Genomic DNA, 15603 nt, shown 5'->3' with positions numbered 1-15603 from the left:
TTCGATGTACCTGGCAAAACCTATCAGTTTCTAACTGAAAATGGGGTAGAGAGTGCAATATCGCCGACCAGACCTATTGAGACACGGTATATTAATTAAAACACGCACAAAACGGAAACAAGCAAACAATACCGCTTAGCTAAACTATGACTAAACTAAGATTGAACTATTCACCTTATAACGGTATTTACTACAAACTGTTTTTCCAAATCTAAATCAAAAAAATTCCAATCTTTTTTTACATAATTTTAGAACATATTATTAAGTTATTTCGGTTGATGATCGAATAAATTTGATTTATTTTTATTCAGGTTTTTATTAACTTGGTCCATCTGTCAAATATCAAGATGTCAATACAACTTAGCATTGAATGTGGGATCGTTTGTTCCAAATACAATGTTTGTGTTCTGCGACTGAGAGATGTTGAATTGAGAACGATTCATCTGCTTAATTTTTTGAAACATGTTAAAAATGGAAAAGTAAGTATTTTGTAAGTAGTATTTTTGTAAATATTGTTGGTACCAAAAGCAGGATATGGAGAAAAAAATTAATCGAATTTAATTGTTTAAATGCAATAAAGTTTATTTTTTCATATATATAAGTGCTTCATACAAGCTAAACTAATGCAATACCGATTTTTAAAATATAGCATAGATCTTCCATTTCATGAATATGGTATTAAATGCATTTAATATTGAATCTATTAATGAATATAAAAAATACAAAAGCATCATTGATAATGCACAATTATTCATCCCAGTAGGTACTTATAAAAATTTGTAACTGGTGTAGTAGTACCTGTAGTTTGTTTCGTTACATGGAAGCTATTGTTAATTAACCTAATCTTATAATCAGTATCTTTATATTCATTAACATTTGCCTACGCATGCGTCATGTAAATCTTCTAATGTATTTCCATCTACCGGTAGTTCCGTTTCGCGTGTCTTGTATGTTCGTTCTCCATTATACTATACGCAGTTCAAATTATGTTGGAGCTTTATTTTGACATTCTGATGCACTCAGATATATTTCATAATATTATTATTCCTTCAGCTGAGGGAACTTGATGTTAGCTCCAATGTAAATCTTGGAGTTGAGGGTGTTGGTGTTCTTGGTGCTATTGTTTCACATTGTGAGGTACAAAAGGTCGGGATGCAGGAATGCAATCTGACAGCGGAGGGTATTATGGCATTCAAAGATAAAGTTGGAAATGCAAAGGTACAAATATTTCACAAGAATTTTTCTTAGATTGTAAAATGTATAGGCGTGTAAAATTTAACAATATATAACGGGTTGCCCATCATTAAATGTTAGAAATTTTGAGTTCGATATTTGAAAAACTAATAATTTATTCAAATATGTATTAATTTAATGGTAATATTAAAAAGAGAGGAATTTTTCAATCCTAACATGGTATCTGATTATTTATTAAAAAGCTTTAAATCAAAATTATAAATAAAATCACAACGCATAGAAATTCCTATTGGTATCGTAAAACTGAGACTGTGAGCAATAAGGACCATTTATAAAAAGTCGCCGGGTTCTAACATAGTGCCACGTTTTACGCAATAGTTGTGTGCATAGCAAAATATTGAGTGAAATATCGAGTTCCGAAAAACTCATAGAATATTATAAAAATGTAATAGCCATATACAGCCGTTTGTACCTTGAAAATAATCGTCGATTCGCTTTGAAAGAAGCTATTTTAGACAACAATAAATGTCATCCCAACTCAAAAATTTCGAATTTTTTTTCATATTGCTAATATATGATCCATGTTTAAATATAACTAATATACATATAACTTGCCGTTTATTTATAGTAATTCTCCGCCGATATGACGCGATTATGTCACATGTATATGCTTTGTTCTACTTTAATCCTGAATTTATTTCTCTATTCAGATCAAGAAAATCGACGTTAGCTACAATGGAAACCTTGGCATTGTAGGTGTTGGTGTACTTGGTTCAACTGTGTTGCAATGTGAAGTAAAAAAAATTGCAATGTTGAACTGCAATCTGACGGCGGAAGCACTCGAAGCATTCAGAAAAAATGTTGGGAATTCAAAGGTACAAATATTTCAATATTCAATTATGTTCCGTTTTCAAGATTACTTTGTTGAATCAAGCTTTAGGAGATATAACATTTTATTCTATTCTAAGAACTCATGGCCGTGGTTTTCCTAAATTATGGTTGAATTTGAGGATTAGTTTTTATTTATGATGTATTTATTATGGCTGGTTAGAATCACTGCAACGGCGGACGAAACCGATCAAATTATAAAGCTATGACACCCAATGTTGCATTTTTGCTTCGAGCAGCATTGGCTATAGAAATAAAAACATTTCAGTGTTATATTAGCAATAAAACAAATATTTCCTGTTCATCTTCATCAATTGTACATTTTAAAAAATGAGTTGCGACTGGTTAACAAATTTTTAAATTTGTTTCAGATTGAGTTATTGAATATAAGATTCAACAAAGTCGGCGAACTCGGAGATGAAGGATTATCTACAATCAGTGAAATTCTTCATCACTGTCAGCTTACAAAATTATGGATGGAAGGTTGCGAACTCAACTGTGATAAGTTGCAAAAATTTAAAGAACTAATCGCTGGTACTGGAGTGGAGTTCTTGTATTAATTAATGCAGAACTTTACGGGGAATGTTATTCTTATTCAATCAAATTTTTCGATTCCGAATTCAAAAAGTTTAAAAATACAACGTCGGCAACAAAACCAGCAAAAAAACTCCCAACTTCCGACTTTACAGCACCTTAGAGTGCAATAAGCCTTTGATCTTGACGGTACGTTGTATGCACCTTATCATATATTTTATTGAAATTATTTCATTGTAAGAAAGTATAAGTTGTTTACGATAGGACTATTTTATTCTTTATATATATATATATATGGGGCTTTTTTTTGTGGCTTTAGTAATTTGTTGAATACTGGCGACAATAGTTGCACTAACATTTAACAGGAACTTGAGTGTAACTTAAATGTAAAAGCCAACAAAACTGATCATCGATCCTTATATTATATACCAAAAAAGATGTAAAATTCCGATAGATTAATACGACCTTGAGGAAGAAAACTTCATCGCTGTGCAAATATATATGTCAATAATATTGGCGCATTTCCTGATTTGCTCAAGCACATAAGTATTTCATTATATGCTCAGAAAATAGCTTCAAAATAAACGATTCTTTTTAAGTTGAATAATATATTATGTAGAAATATACTGCTCTTTAATGTCTTGATGCAGGCTTCTTTATGACCGTTGTTCGATTTCGTTTTGCTAGCATTTGGCATTTGGCATCTTTTACGTTTTGTTCAGATTTTATTTTTATTACGCAGAATATAAGGTATGTATGATAAAAGGTTTGCCTATGCGTGCCCCCTATTTTTTTAATGAATAACCTAATTGTTGTATCATTTACAAGCATTTCTACATTCAAAAATTTCCAGAGTTTTCTGTAACTATAATAATGACATCACACCAGTCTCCAATAAATTTTAAATCGGTTTTTAGATATTTTATTCGTTACTCCATGTAAATTTATTTATCAAATTGGACATAGTATTGTAATTTTTGCACCTGCTTATCTCAGCACCATCAGTTTATTGTCTGGAAAACATAATATAAAATAGTAAAAAACAGTAAAATTGGCCATCAAAATGTTTTAAGGACTTTGTCTGATCATTTTAGTTTCGAAAATCGCGCGTTCTGCTGCACGTATTCTTCGCCAATATGAAGAAAAATGGGAACACAAGGATTATGAAATAAGTAATATCTATTGATTTACGCGAACTGTCTTCCCTCTTTGTGTTTTACGCTGAGAATAGTTTTATTCAGACATTAAAGAACATATCATCAGCATGATACTGATCAGTTTGCCCTAATCTATGTAATGAGGTTGGGTATATTGAAAGTCTCTTAGTAATCAGTAATTTCACCATAGTGAATTCACACTGGATATACCAAAAAATTACAATAAATGCATTTCAGGGCGAGGGAAACCGCGAAAAACCAATATAGGTTTTCGAGCAGCGGCACCCTTAAAAGAGGCTAACAGATAATAATAATAACAAAGATTCGAACCATAAATGTTATTTGAAGAAATCAATAAATACGTCAAAGCAAACCTGGTGTTCTCAGGATTCGCCCGTTTAACAACTATACAAAACAATACTCCGTGCACTAAGATTCTGGGGAACTATGACAATAGCGTCTTGAGGCAAAGTCACAATTGTACCATTTTGAGGCGACTATGGTACAATATAGATTTATAGAACATTGTACTTTCAATTTGATATGGCACGAGGTTACAGTGGTGAACTGAATGCCATAATCACAAGTCCTGCCGGTTGTAAAGTAATAACGAAGTGCGGTAGTATTAACGAACTGTACCTTCCATGGATGGAAGATATCGATACGGTACTTAAATCTGTGCTGGGGTCAGTTTACCACACTGAAAATGTAAAATCAGAATGGACATGGAATACAGTATTCAAAAATTAAAGGTAGGATGAAATATCATGTGATACTTGATTAAGTGACGAGATGCCACTTCATATAAAACATAGAAAAAAAAGTTGTGAAATTGTAATGTTGAGTCAATTTATGAAGCAACATGCAAAACATACAAGAAGACAATTTTCAGAAGAATATGGTTAACCTTATATTAATTTTATTAAGTAAATCAATTTTATATCTTCGAAGTATACCAGGCATCAAATTTTATTAGTTTTCATCGGCAATTAAGTTTAATGAAACTAAACATCAAATTAGAAACTAATTACTCTGTAAATACAATTAGCGCATTCCTTACCAATATCCTCTGCAATGTATGCGAATGAAACACCTGTTTTTTGCACTGACAAAAGTTGCTACACCTGTGTTTAGTGTGAACATAAGACCACTGCAAAACGAAGCGATTCAAATTTGTGAAGACAGATAAATTTTCAAATGAACCTGTTTTTTATGAACCTAATATTTATCATCAGTGTCAATTCACAAATATTATTAATCTATAGCTGATATGTTTCTTCGTATTCAACCTAACTTACTTTTAAGCAACTCACCTCCGACAGCTAATTCTGCATTGTCATATGCTCAAAATCAACACAATTTTCAGCATATTGCCAGCCTCAAACGAATACACGGCTTCATAACTATGTACTTTGAACCAACTAAAATTTCTTACAATATTTTGATTACTCACATGAGCGTATATATAACTGATTATTTTTTCAAATATTTATTAAAAACTTACCATTCCAATGTATGCTGCTTTATACCAAATATTTTCCTTCTGTGGCGAAAAATTATATTCCAGTTTCGCCATGAATGCCTATTAAATAACATGTGATACACCATGAATAACAGTTTTAATTTTGTGAAATATAACAAATGTGGTGAGTGAATGATAGTTTAAGCACTGATGAGATGTGGACAGCATACAAGTTTATTTCTCCCGTTAGTGCACCTTTGGTACTGCGCAGAGTAATTAATTGAACACTTTAGTGGACATAACGATCGTTTCAATATTATGTTGTTGTTATTGTTATTTTTCTTCGTCACCATCATTATAAAAAAATTGCTTTTCTCTTCGAATACTGTAGCAATTGCTTCGAAATTTTCAGTGGTTAAAGTTTGATCTTTTTTAGAAGGCTATTACTTTTATTTAATCCTAAATTTTCTATGAATCCTATGAGATCTGATATTTCATTCAAAATTTTTCTGTTTTAAATTTACTTAGTGGAACACTGTTTTGAAACCTATTTCGGTTAAAGCGGTTGCGTGATCAAGCCTGCAGGTACGGTACTGCAAACAAATTTTAGGTACTGACAAACACGTACTTTTTGTCGAGATTACAACTACCTCAAATCCGCAATTTTCTGGAGTTCATTCGGTTCAGTTTCTACATATTCCTGTAGACGAACAAATTCGTCCGTCCGGCCACACGCTGCATTTCATTTTATACCTCCAAATTCAATTATCGCCAATAAATGAAACAGCGTATTCTGAAATTTAAAACGTATAGCTTACAAAACCATATTGTTTTAGCTCTAGGGATTTAATAAAAGTGAAGCCCATATGGAGTTATCAAACTACCTAAGAACCAACTCGACAAATTAACCAGAAAATACTAAAATATAATATTACTACTAATATTTCCTCTCGTCTAAGCCGAAATAAAAGACGAAATAACATTTTAACCGGGGGTAAAATAATTGTAATGTTTTAAGTTCTAGACACGCATTGTATAAGTGAATAATCTTATGTTCATACCACGTTTTGTGTGGTGTAACACAGCAGTTGAAACATTAGTCTGCGACGTCACAAACTTAAATAGGATTTTCGTTTAGTGACTCAATGTTTTTCATTCTGTTTAAATCATTTCTCATACAACCAGTTGCAATATGCTGTTACAAATTCACTAGATTAGTTATTATACCACGTAATGATATTAGTATGTGTTGTAAGCAACAGTTATATAAAGTATATTTATTCAGCAATTTATATATCAATGATGAACTAAACTAGTCTCAAATACCCATGCAATTTGAGCCTATTGCTATGAAAGATATCGCCAAACTCGTGTTTTTGTTTTTTGTTGCTACATTCATCGAAAGAGGAGATTTAAGAGGTGAACAATGAATTAATTTGAATTTGAAAATGTTTATTACGTATTTGCATCTTGTAGGGTTGTTTCTGGTTACCAATAGAATATTGTGGCATTTCAGGATAATTATTCTATTCCATTATGACAATAAGCTGTTACATAAGCATAGTACAAAAACATTGACAATTTTGAAACCGGACCTCATTTTTTTAACGTTTTATCATCTGGTAGCTTATCGATTTTATTTAATTGGTTTATCACCCCTAGATCGCTGCGGGCAATATATGTAGTTTTATTGAAGCTCATCTGATATTTTTAACATATTAAAATGCCACAACTGACTTTCTAGGGAAATTTTATTGTATTATTGTTAAATACTTATATTTAGGTTGTACTCCGCACGTAATTGAGAATATATCAACAGACATATGCTCCTCTAAAATATCAATAAAATGGAAGCCACATACTGCTGGAATTCCCTACACGTAAGTTTTCACAGTAATCATCATATCACAATTTTTTAAACAATGAGTGTGTTGGCTTGATAAGATATTTTTAAAGACGGTATTCATTCATGGAGATGCTGTCATTCTTGTTGGATCTCGCTGCTTTACCTCCCTAGTTGCAAATTTTTTAAAATCTGCGTTACCATGTGCGTTTGTTAATTTGGTTTCGGCAAACTCGAGATCAATTAGAGCTTAGTGGAAAAATGTTTAGCAGTAACAAAAATTTTGTCATTATGATAGATATTGTTTTGTACAGTAATAGGCATCCATTTAGTCGCCAGAATAATATTTCCGCATTGGTTTCGTTTTTTCTAAGTCAAAGTCGCACTTGGCACTCCCCGACTTTGTACAACTTTGAAAATAATAAGAATTTCTTTGCAGAATTACCATCCGTCCAATCAATAATAGTTTATCATTGAAATATGAAGACACAACTGTTCCAAAAAGCACAACGTTACAAGTATTGCGTCTTCAGTTAAGCGAAAGTACTGAATATGAAATGGACGTGCGTTCGATAGTACAGTATAAAGAAAACATGGATAATGTGATAACTATCTTATTAGTTCTTATAAGATTGATATGTTTAATTCAGCATATCTTCGCAGTCAATAACAATTCGTAAAAGTGGAAACATTGCCAGATAAGAGTAGTTTATTATTTTTTATCAAACTAATAATATGCCTATATTTATCTATAAAACTGAATTCATGAACTATGGCTATTATGAATTAAGAGAGCCGTCAGAAATGTTACTTGTTGCTGAAATCGAACAGACGATCCGAGCTGGACCTATTCATACCTTGACTAACGATGAAATATAAATAGAATAATATTTGTACTCTTGTGTTATTTAGATTACAGGTTGTCCGACACGGAGTTTTGTGACAGGAAAAGATATAAATCCACCCTCTGGAATTCTATATCCGCAGTTCCAAAATATTGGACTTGGAAATTTGTGCAATGTACAAACTGTTACCTTAACAAATGACTTTGATAGCCTACGAGTGAGTGTGCTAATTTATTAATTATTTGGACTGTCTACTCATATTTTGGCAGAATAATTAAAAAAAAACGGAACTTCTATTTTATTTTGAATACAATTTCTCATTATGATGTGCTATATTATCATGACTACTTTGATGATATTCAAACACCGGGGATATCAAAAATTAGGAGAGATATCTAAACAAACTCCCTTGTAGTTTCATTTCAAAATTCGTATATTCTGATTTTAACACAAAACTACTTCAAAGTTAAACACAGGTTGAACAATTCTGTGTAATACCCGCCACGTAACCACAAATAGATTTATACTGTATACAACGTCCATATGCTGACATATTACTTCCGTATTGCAACTTATGTTATGCTGTTAGAAAAGTAAAAAATATCTTGTTCACGCAGTAGTAGCAGTAAACATGACAACAGTGGTAAATCTAAGCAGAAAATGTCAAGATTTTTTTCTCGACTTCAAAAAATTGAATGATTGAATTGAAAGATTGGAAGTGTTGAATTTGAAATTGGTACACGTTTTCGCAAATATCATATACTACTTTGTTTTTATAAGACACGAAATAGATCTATGAATAATTTTGTTATTATGTTGTTGTTGTTGTTACTATCTTTTTTTTTCTGTGTAATTGTTATTAGAAAAAAATCACTAATTACCGTACCAATTGTATTGAAATTTGGTTAAACATTGCGTGGTCGGTAGAAGACTATTACTTTCATATATTATTTCCAAAATTACTCTGACTTATATGTAACTTATTTTCACTCTAAATTGATGTCTGTTGACGTCTTCAAAATTAAAATTGTGCACCATGCCGGGGTTCTTTTATCGCATCTCATGCGATCTGATGGTCGGCCTATCGGTACTGTGAAAGGTTTGATACGACTTCGTGTCCATATATTTGGGCAATGCTCTCTTGTTATATATAAGATTTGTAGTTATTGAAAACACTAGATATTTATTCCAAATGTATTTGAAGAATTGAAGAATTTCAACAAAATGATTTATGTATTATAAATACATTATAAAAAGATTTAACTTGAGAGGGATAACCGACTGAACCTTTCGCATGGAATTGCTATATTTTTTAGGGTAATTCGTGAATTCTGAAATACTTTTTGGTCTGATTTACGAGTAAGTTTGGTGGAACTATTTATGAAATGTTATCAGATTTTAGGTTAACGTTTGCTTTGATATAATTCAACGTTTGTTATACTGAATACGCATGGTCGATTTTCACTACATAAATAAGGAGTAGTTGCTTGTATGGATCCTTTTTTGTAGCGAAAAGTGTATGAAACAATGAAACGTCGTATAAAAAACAAATAATTAAATATTTATTAAATAGTAAATTTAAATCAGAATTGTGTACCTTCAGATTACGGTAACATCCAGTACTCGTCGTATGTCATTACGTCAAAATGTTCCAGCACCTAAAGATCAGATAAAAGTATTCAATGCTTCAAGTGGCGATAAGAGCTTTCTTTTTACAACCGATCCCAATAGGATTTACAAAGCTTTTGTACGAGCAATCAATTGTGGTGGACCGGGTCTGTCCTACAAAGCGGAAGGATTTTGCACAACTGATAGCGATGGTAAGCTGACAATGAGAATAATTGACCTATTAGTGAATCTACATTCAAAAACACTTCTTTATAAAAGTTCAAGTCTTATTATTGAATTCCAGCAACAGTAAATTATCTTAATTATTCCGTTACACAATGTCAACGTTTTATATGAGTTATAATCTTATATTTATTTTTGTTGTCTAGTTCCAGAGGCTGTTTCAACTCCTGTGCTGATATACGGCAGCAGCGCAAACGAACTGTATAAAATTAAATTGTATCCGGCAAATGAAACTAACGGCCCAGTAAGGTAATTCCTATCATTTTACAAAAATATCACACCAGTTGGTAAATTTTTATATTTATAGCTTACATCGGAAAATGCAAAACACGCTTGTTATCGTTTAATGCATAAGTTATCTCGTGTTGACGACTAAACATTGATTTTCGTTTATAATAAGTGTAGGGGTATTATTAATATAAATGAGGTATTGTTATAGATATCGCACAGATAGAAACACATAATCGTCTGATTTTTTAAGTGTGATATCGCCACAGCAGGTTAATTTCTTATGATGGCCGTAGATCACAACCTAATTACGAACTACGGATGCTAACAAGATTCATTCTATATATAGTTGTTACTTCATTCTTGTACACGGTCATCAAAATTCAGAGACAGAGACAAGCAGCTTGCCAGGTGTTTTTGACACTGAAAGCCCATTTTCTAGCAATTCTAATATTGCAAAATCAAGGAAGGAATTCCCTAACGATGTCACGTACATTGCGGCTGCAATACCGAGGTAAGCATGTCAAAGCATTGCAAATTGCAATACTTTTGGGAAAATGAAATGAACGAGACCAAATTTTGTCCATGTTAGACTTGTTTTTCTGAAAACTGTTACTGCACAGGCCCTACGATTGTACTATATGTACTATGTCCACCTTCATCAGATGGGTATTGACGATTGGTGTTGTTTGTATTTTAGTATCCCTTTTAAATTAGCCCAGTCCCAACTTTAGCAAAAAGGAGTCATAAAGTGATACTATTATATTAATTTCAGCCAAAAAATGAAGACACCTTATATAGAAGTTAATCTTGGAGATAATTCATCCACTGCTTGCGACGCAATGAGTGTTCTCAGACCAGATCCATTAAAAATACCTGACACAGAAAATATAAAACAACATATCTTTGAAGGACAGAATTTTGCGTTACCGAAAAATATGAATTTTAGGTAAGTATTCTGAAAAATATTGATTCCTATTACAATGATATATATTTGTGTAATTTCACTGTGTGACTATATTAAAGTGAAGTGGTCCACACCAGTAAAAATTTTCACTAGCTAAATAGTATAACAGACTTGTTATATTGATATTATACAAGAGCTAGTTTTGTTAATGACTGACGGTGAATCAAATTTTAAGAAAATTCTAGATTTTATTGCTAAAGCAATGTGACTTAGAGGAAATAAGTAATGCATTCTAACCCTCATATTAATTAACAGGTTTGCTGTTGTTTTATCGACGCCCATATCATTGCCAGATGGAGTAGCGTACAAAGCAAGCCCTGTTGTCTTGTTTCAGACCGCTGCAACCAAACACACGATGGTTGTTAAAAATACACTACAATCCGAAAGGAATACGACGACTGTGGTTATCACTACATCCCCATCTACATGTAAGCTTATTTTCATTGGATTTATTACACTCAGGTTCTACGTGATATACAGCTATAAACGTTCTCAGTCATTTTTATTGCAAAATTAAAGAAAAGTATGGCACCGTAGCCCCTTCCAGACTATGCCCGTAGAATTGCCCCTTAACCGACATTATCTTGTAAAAAACGACACCAACATTTGACGAAAATATATGTTTTATTTAAATAAAAACTGACTTTTTATTGCAAAATATCATCAGCAGAATTGTTTGATTAGCAAATTACAAAAACTTTGCACTATTAAAACCTTGGACCTAAGTCTTCCGCATTTACATATAGCTAGCTGTTGGTATACTTATGAATTGTATGTAAATATAATGAAATAATTTAATGCGGATTCCAATACTTTTAAACTAATTCCTATTATTCAAATGTTTCAGTCACTACTGGATTAGTTGTGGGGATCTTAGTGTTTGTTATCGCTGCGTTCGTAATAAGTATCATAATAACGAAAAAGAGAAAACGTGCACGAGGAAGACAGCAAAAAAGCAAACCCAATACGATATATAATGCACCGTCAACAGTAAGAAAAACAGACGACTGTTTCCGGCCCGAATTGCCAAATCTACCAGGTAAAAAAAATAAACATCAAGATTTATGAATTTATAATAGGAATAAATTACAAAATATAACAAAATGGTATTCTTTATATGTTTGTCTCATGTTCTATGCAGACCGGTGGTTTGGAAAACAGATTCTATTATAAAAAAAAATAAATGTTTCTGAAAAACTTAAATATATTTCATTTTTTGATTTGTTTCACAATTTTGATAACTGAAAGCAGATTATTTATGTAATGCAGATTTACGACAAAATAATCTACCATGTTAGGAATTTCGAGACAGATATTAGATTTGTGAAGTTCAATTTTGGTGGTTGTATGAAATATTTCCAATTAAAAAAACATATAATTATTTTCAGTTGCTCTGGAACAACCACGTTCTACTGAAGATAATATGACGGTGGAAATGAATTCATTCAGACCCACAGAAAAACATCTTTACGCAAGCATGAAACCAGTTCCATCTCACTCGTATGAAAATTTAGGTAAAGCATGTTCCAGTCATTATGAAATACCACTATCTCCGCAAGAACGCTTGAAACACAATTCGGGATTTCCCTTAACTGTACATTGCTATGATACTGTTTACGAATCTCATCAAGACGAGGATTGCGAGTACTTCACCATTGATGCATGATTATGAGAACTTTGCCATTGACCCATGACCATAAATTATCTTGGTAGTTTTAAAACAGTTTGAAAAAAATATTCATACAAAATGAAGATTATGAACAGAGCAAATGAAGAATTGATTAAAATTTATCGTATTGATTAGTGAAATTTTTTATTTTTTTATCATGCATGTTCTCTAGGGTTACCAACAAGATTATGCAGCAATATTAAATCATTGCGGGGTTTTATGATCTTTTCAATTTCATCCAATTATATCACCACCATCTTGAAATTATTGAAGAATTGTGCTAACGCGAATGCATATTGCCAATCTGCTCACCAAGCTAAATTTTATATTAATGACCATATACCCTCATGCAATGGCCATATTAATATCATGAAACTTTGCACATTTAAATAAAACAGGACACCCGGTCATACACGTAATGACCCGCCAATTATAATACATACGGGAAATAATTTTATACAACGCCACATTGTGGGTAATTTCTATTTGGTATGATATCTATTCGCCGCTTATTTGAGAAAAATTGAACTGTCGTTAATAGGAAAGTAACCATTAACACATACCATTCGCACTATCCGTTTACGTTTTTCCTTTTGCGTATTTTCCCTTTGAAACGTTTGTGCTGCAAGTAATGAAACACACATCTGCCTAATAGTTTTCTGCCGACCTAACAGTGTTTTTAAAACGATAGAATGCAGAATTTGATGCTTCTTGCCAAGTTGGTTGTGATTTCATATATTACAATTTAGACATTTAAATTGTTACAAACCTCAGTTGAAGAAGATTCAGTTAAAATAAATTTATATGTATGATAAGAGTTTTATGTTTTTAACGTGTTGTGCAGAAAAAATAAATGCTTATAGAGAAGTTTAATAGAGGATTGTATATTATACTGATTAACACGTGAATTGTTTGAAAATTAATACATAACAGGAAATTATTTTTCGAATTAATCGATGAAATGAAAGTAGTCTTTTCTGTAATTCGTGAAATTATTGAATTTACATTGAACACATTTCGCATCATACCAAACAAAAGGCTAAACATTTTAGAAATGTTGGATGATTAGAATAAACAAATGAACCCATGCACATGATTGGGTGCCGTGTCATATCAAAAGTAACAATAATATTGTTTTATCTTTAAAGAAAATTATGGATTTGATTAATTCTTATTTTTATGTAAATTATTTGAAATTTTACTAGCATATTATAGAAGAAATATAATTTAAATGTGAGTTCAATAAATAATGTTGGTCACAGCAATTGCTCTGTCGTTAATTGTACTAATACCTCCCAACATGGAGGTTTCAGGAGCATCGAATGTTGTGTCGGGTGTAATGGACTTAGTTAACAGTTTGACTGACTTGCAAATTAACCATGAAAAGCTAAGCCAGAAAGCTGATAAGTTGGTAGAAGAAAATGCAAAGCTAGAAGAAAAACTAACTCAGTTACATTTAAACCACGAGAAACTTTTAGGCGACTACGATGATCTAAAGGAGATGTATTTGGCATTATTGAAGAAATATAATGATTTGAGCACTGAGGTGAGTCTGACAAAGACACGGGAGATTTCCTCACATATAGGGCCTAATTTTAAAACCTTACAAAATCTACTTTGGTACTACTCTTAATAGTAATTTATTTGTAGTGCTATTATTGTTTGCATTCAAAAATATTTTTTTTAGAAATAATCAAAAATCAAATAAATTTGTTAGGAACAATATCTTTACTGAAAACTATTTTGATGCAGTAACTATTAAAGTAATATTTGATAATATTTAACATTGAATCAGACAACAGATTTTGATCAGTATAAACTTAAAATATCGTGACTCCAATTCTAAGATCAGAGGTCTTTACACCTAATGATGTACTGATGACGTCTAATTTTCTACAAAATTGCATGTGCAAAATTAATCATATTATTCGAAGTCAAAATACTTTTATTTTCCTACATTTCATTTTCCTGAAATCTTATCCAGGAACATAAAAACCTAATTCTAAGAAGCTTATGCAAACAAAATACATTTTTTTTTGTTTTTCATCTATCTCCACGAAAAATGAAAACTGACATAAGTATGCTCGTATTTTGTACTTTAATTTTGATAAAATGTGAAATGCCATTTTTCTTTATTTTTCAATATTTGCGTTTGGCACTGTTTTATCTATTGTAATAATTCATAAATTATCAAATTATTTGTTTAAAAAGAATGAGGATAATGCGAAGGAAAATGCAAAAATTAAAAGGGAGTGCGCAGAGGCTGTAGCTGACAAAAATACGGAAATTCAATCCTTTGTAAAGCAAGTTAGTATTAAACAAATGCTTGTTCTACCCCAAGTATTCTTCTGATTGGTCAAAGTTAATTAGAGTTTACAGAGATATCCATTAATTATAGACAGGCGTTCAGCGCCAAATTTTATTTTAGTTCACCCTACCCAAATTTTAGTATACCCTTACCGATTGATCTATCAATGTTAATATGTGCAAAAATGTTGTTAGTGTCATTCCTCGTTAATTCAGGTTACTAGTGTAAATTAGACCATTGTTTTTCAAAAATCTCCTAATTTTCTCTCTTGATTTGTTTCCGATTCATTTCCCTATAACTTAAAACACTCAGGTTAGACAACCGTAAGTTTAAATAAACATGCTACAGATTTTAATCATATATCCTAAACTTCAATAAGAGAGAATATAATAATATATATTTTGTATCCCAAGATATTGTTTAATATACTTTTCTTACTATCCAAATTTGTCATAAGTCATAATTCATTTGATTTTAAATTGTGTTGAAGAATGACGATTATAAAAAGATAATTGCAGAAATGAAGACGGAGTACAATGTGGCTACAGATGAAAAAAACTCAATCATTACAGATTTAGAAAATAAAGTAAGTATTCGAATAATTTTTGATTCACGTCACGAAGACTCTTATTTGCAAAAGATAATTTGAGTTTAGAA

At 31.5% G+C, this 15603-nt stretch overlaps 2 protein-coding genes across 2 annotated transcripts; both read left to right on the top strand.

Moving 5' to 3' along the window:
- Positions 1–346: 346 nt before the first annotated feature.
- Positions 347–3746, top strand: LOC144419824 (ribonuclease inhibitor-like). Its single transcript, XM_078109891.1, has 4 exons — positions 347–479; positions 1054–1218; positions 1905–2069; positions 2454–3746. Exons 1-4 carry the CDS (start codon positions 348–350, stop codon positions 2640–2642), a joined length of 651 nt encoding a protein of 216 aa, XP_077966017.1. The 5' UTR covers position 347; the 3' UTR covers positions 2643–3746.
- A 2761-nt stretch (positions 3747–6507) lies between these two features.
- On the top strand, positions 6508–13751 carry LOC120336414 (uncharacterized). The gene is made up of 11 exons (XM_078110177.1): positions 6508–6654; positions 7019–7115; positions 7518–7641; positions 7991–8140; positions 9527–9743; positions 9921–10023; positions 10352–10516; positions 10778–10951; positions 11225–11397; positions 11817–12008; positions 12358–13751. Exons 1-11 carry the CDS (start codon positions 6564–6566, stop codon positions 12633–12635), a joined length of 1764 nt encoding a protein of 587 aa, XP_077966303.1. The 5' UTR covers positions 6508–6563; the 3' UTR covers positions 12636–13751.
- Positions 13752–15603: the final 1852 nt, after the last annotated feature.

Source organism: Styela clava, chromosome 2 (genome assembly GCF_964204865.1).
Source record: "Styela clava chromosome 2, kaStyClav1.hap1.2, whole genome shotgun sequence".
Lineage (NCBI taxonomy): Eukaryota > Metazoa > Chordata > Ascidiacea > Stolidobranchia > Styelidae > Styela > Styela clava.
Note: the sequence above shows the minus strand (reverse complement) of the source record. Positions and strands in the feature narration are given on the sequence as shown.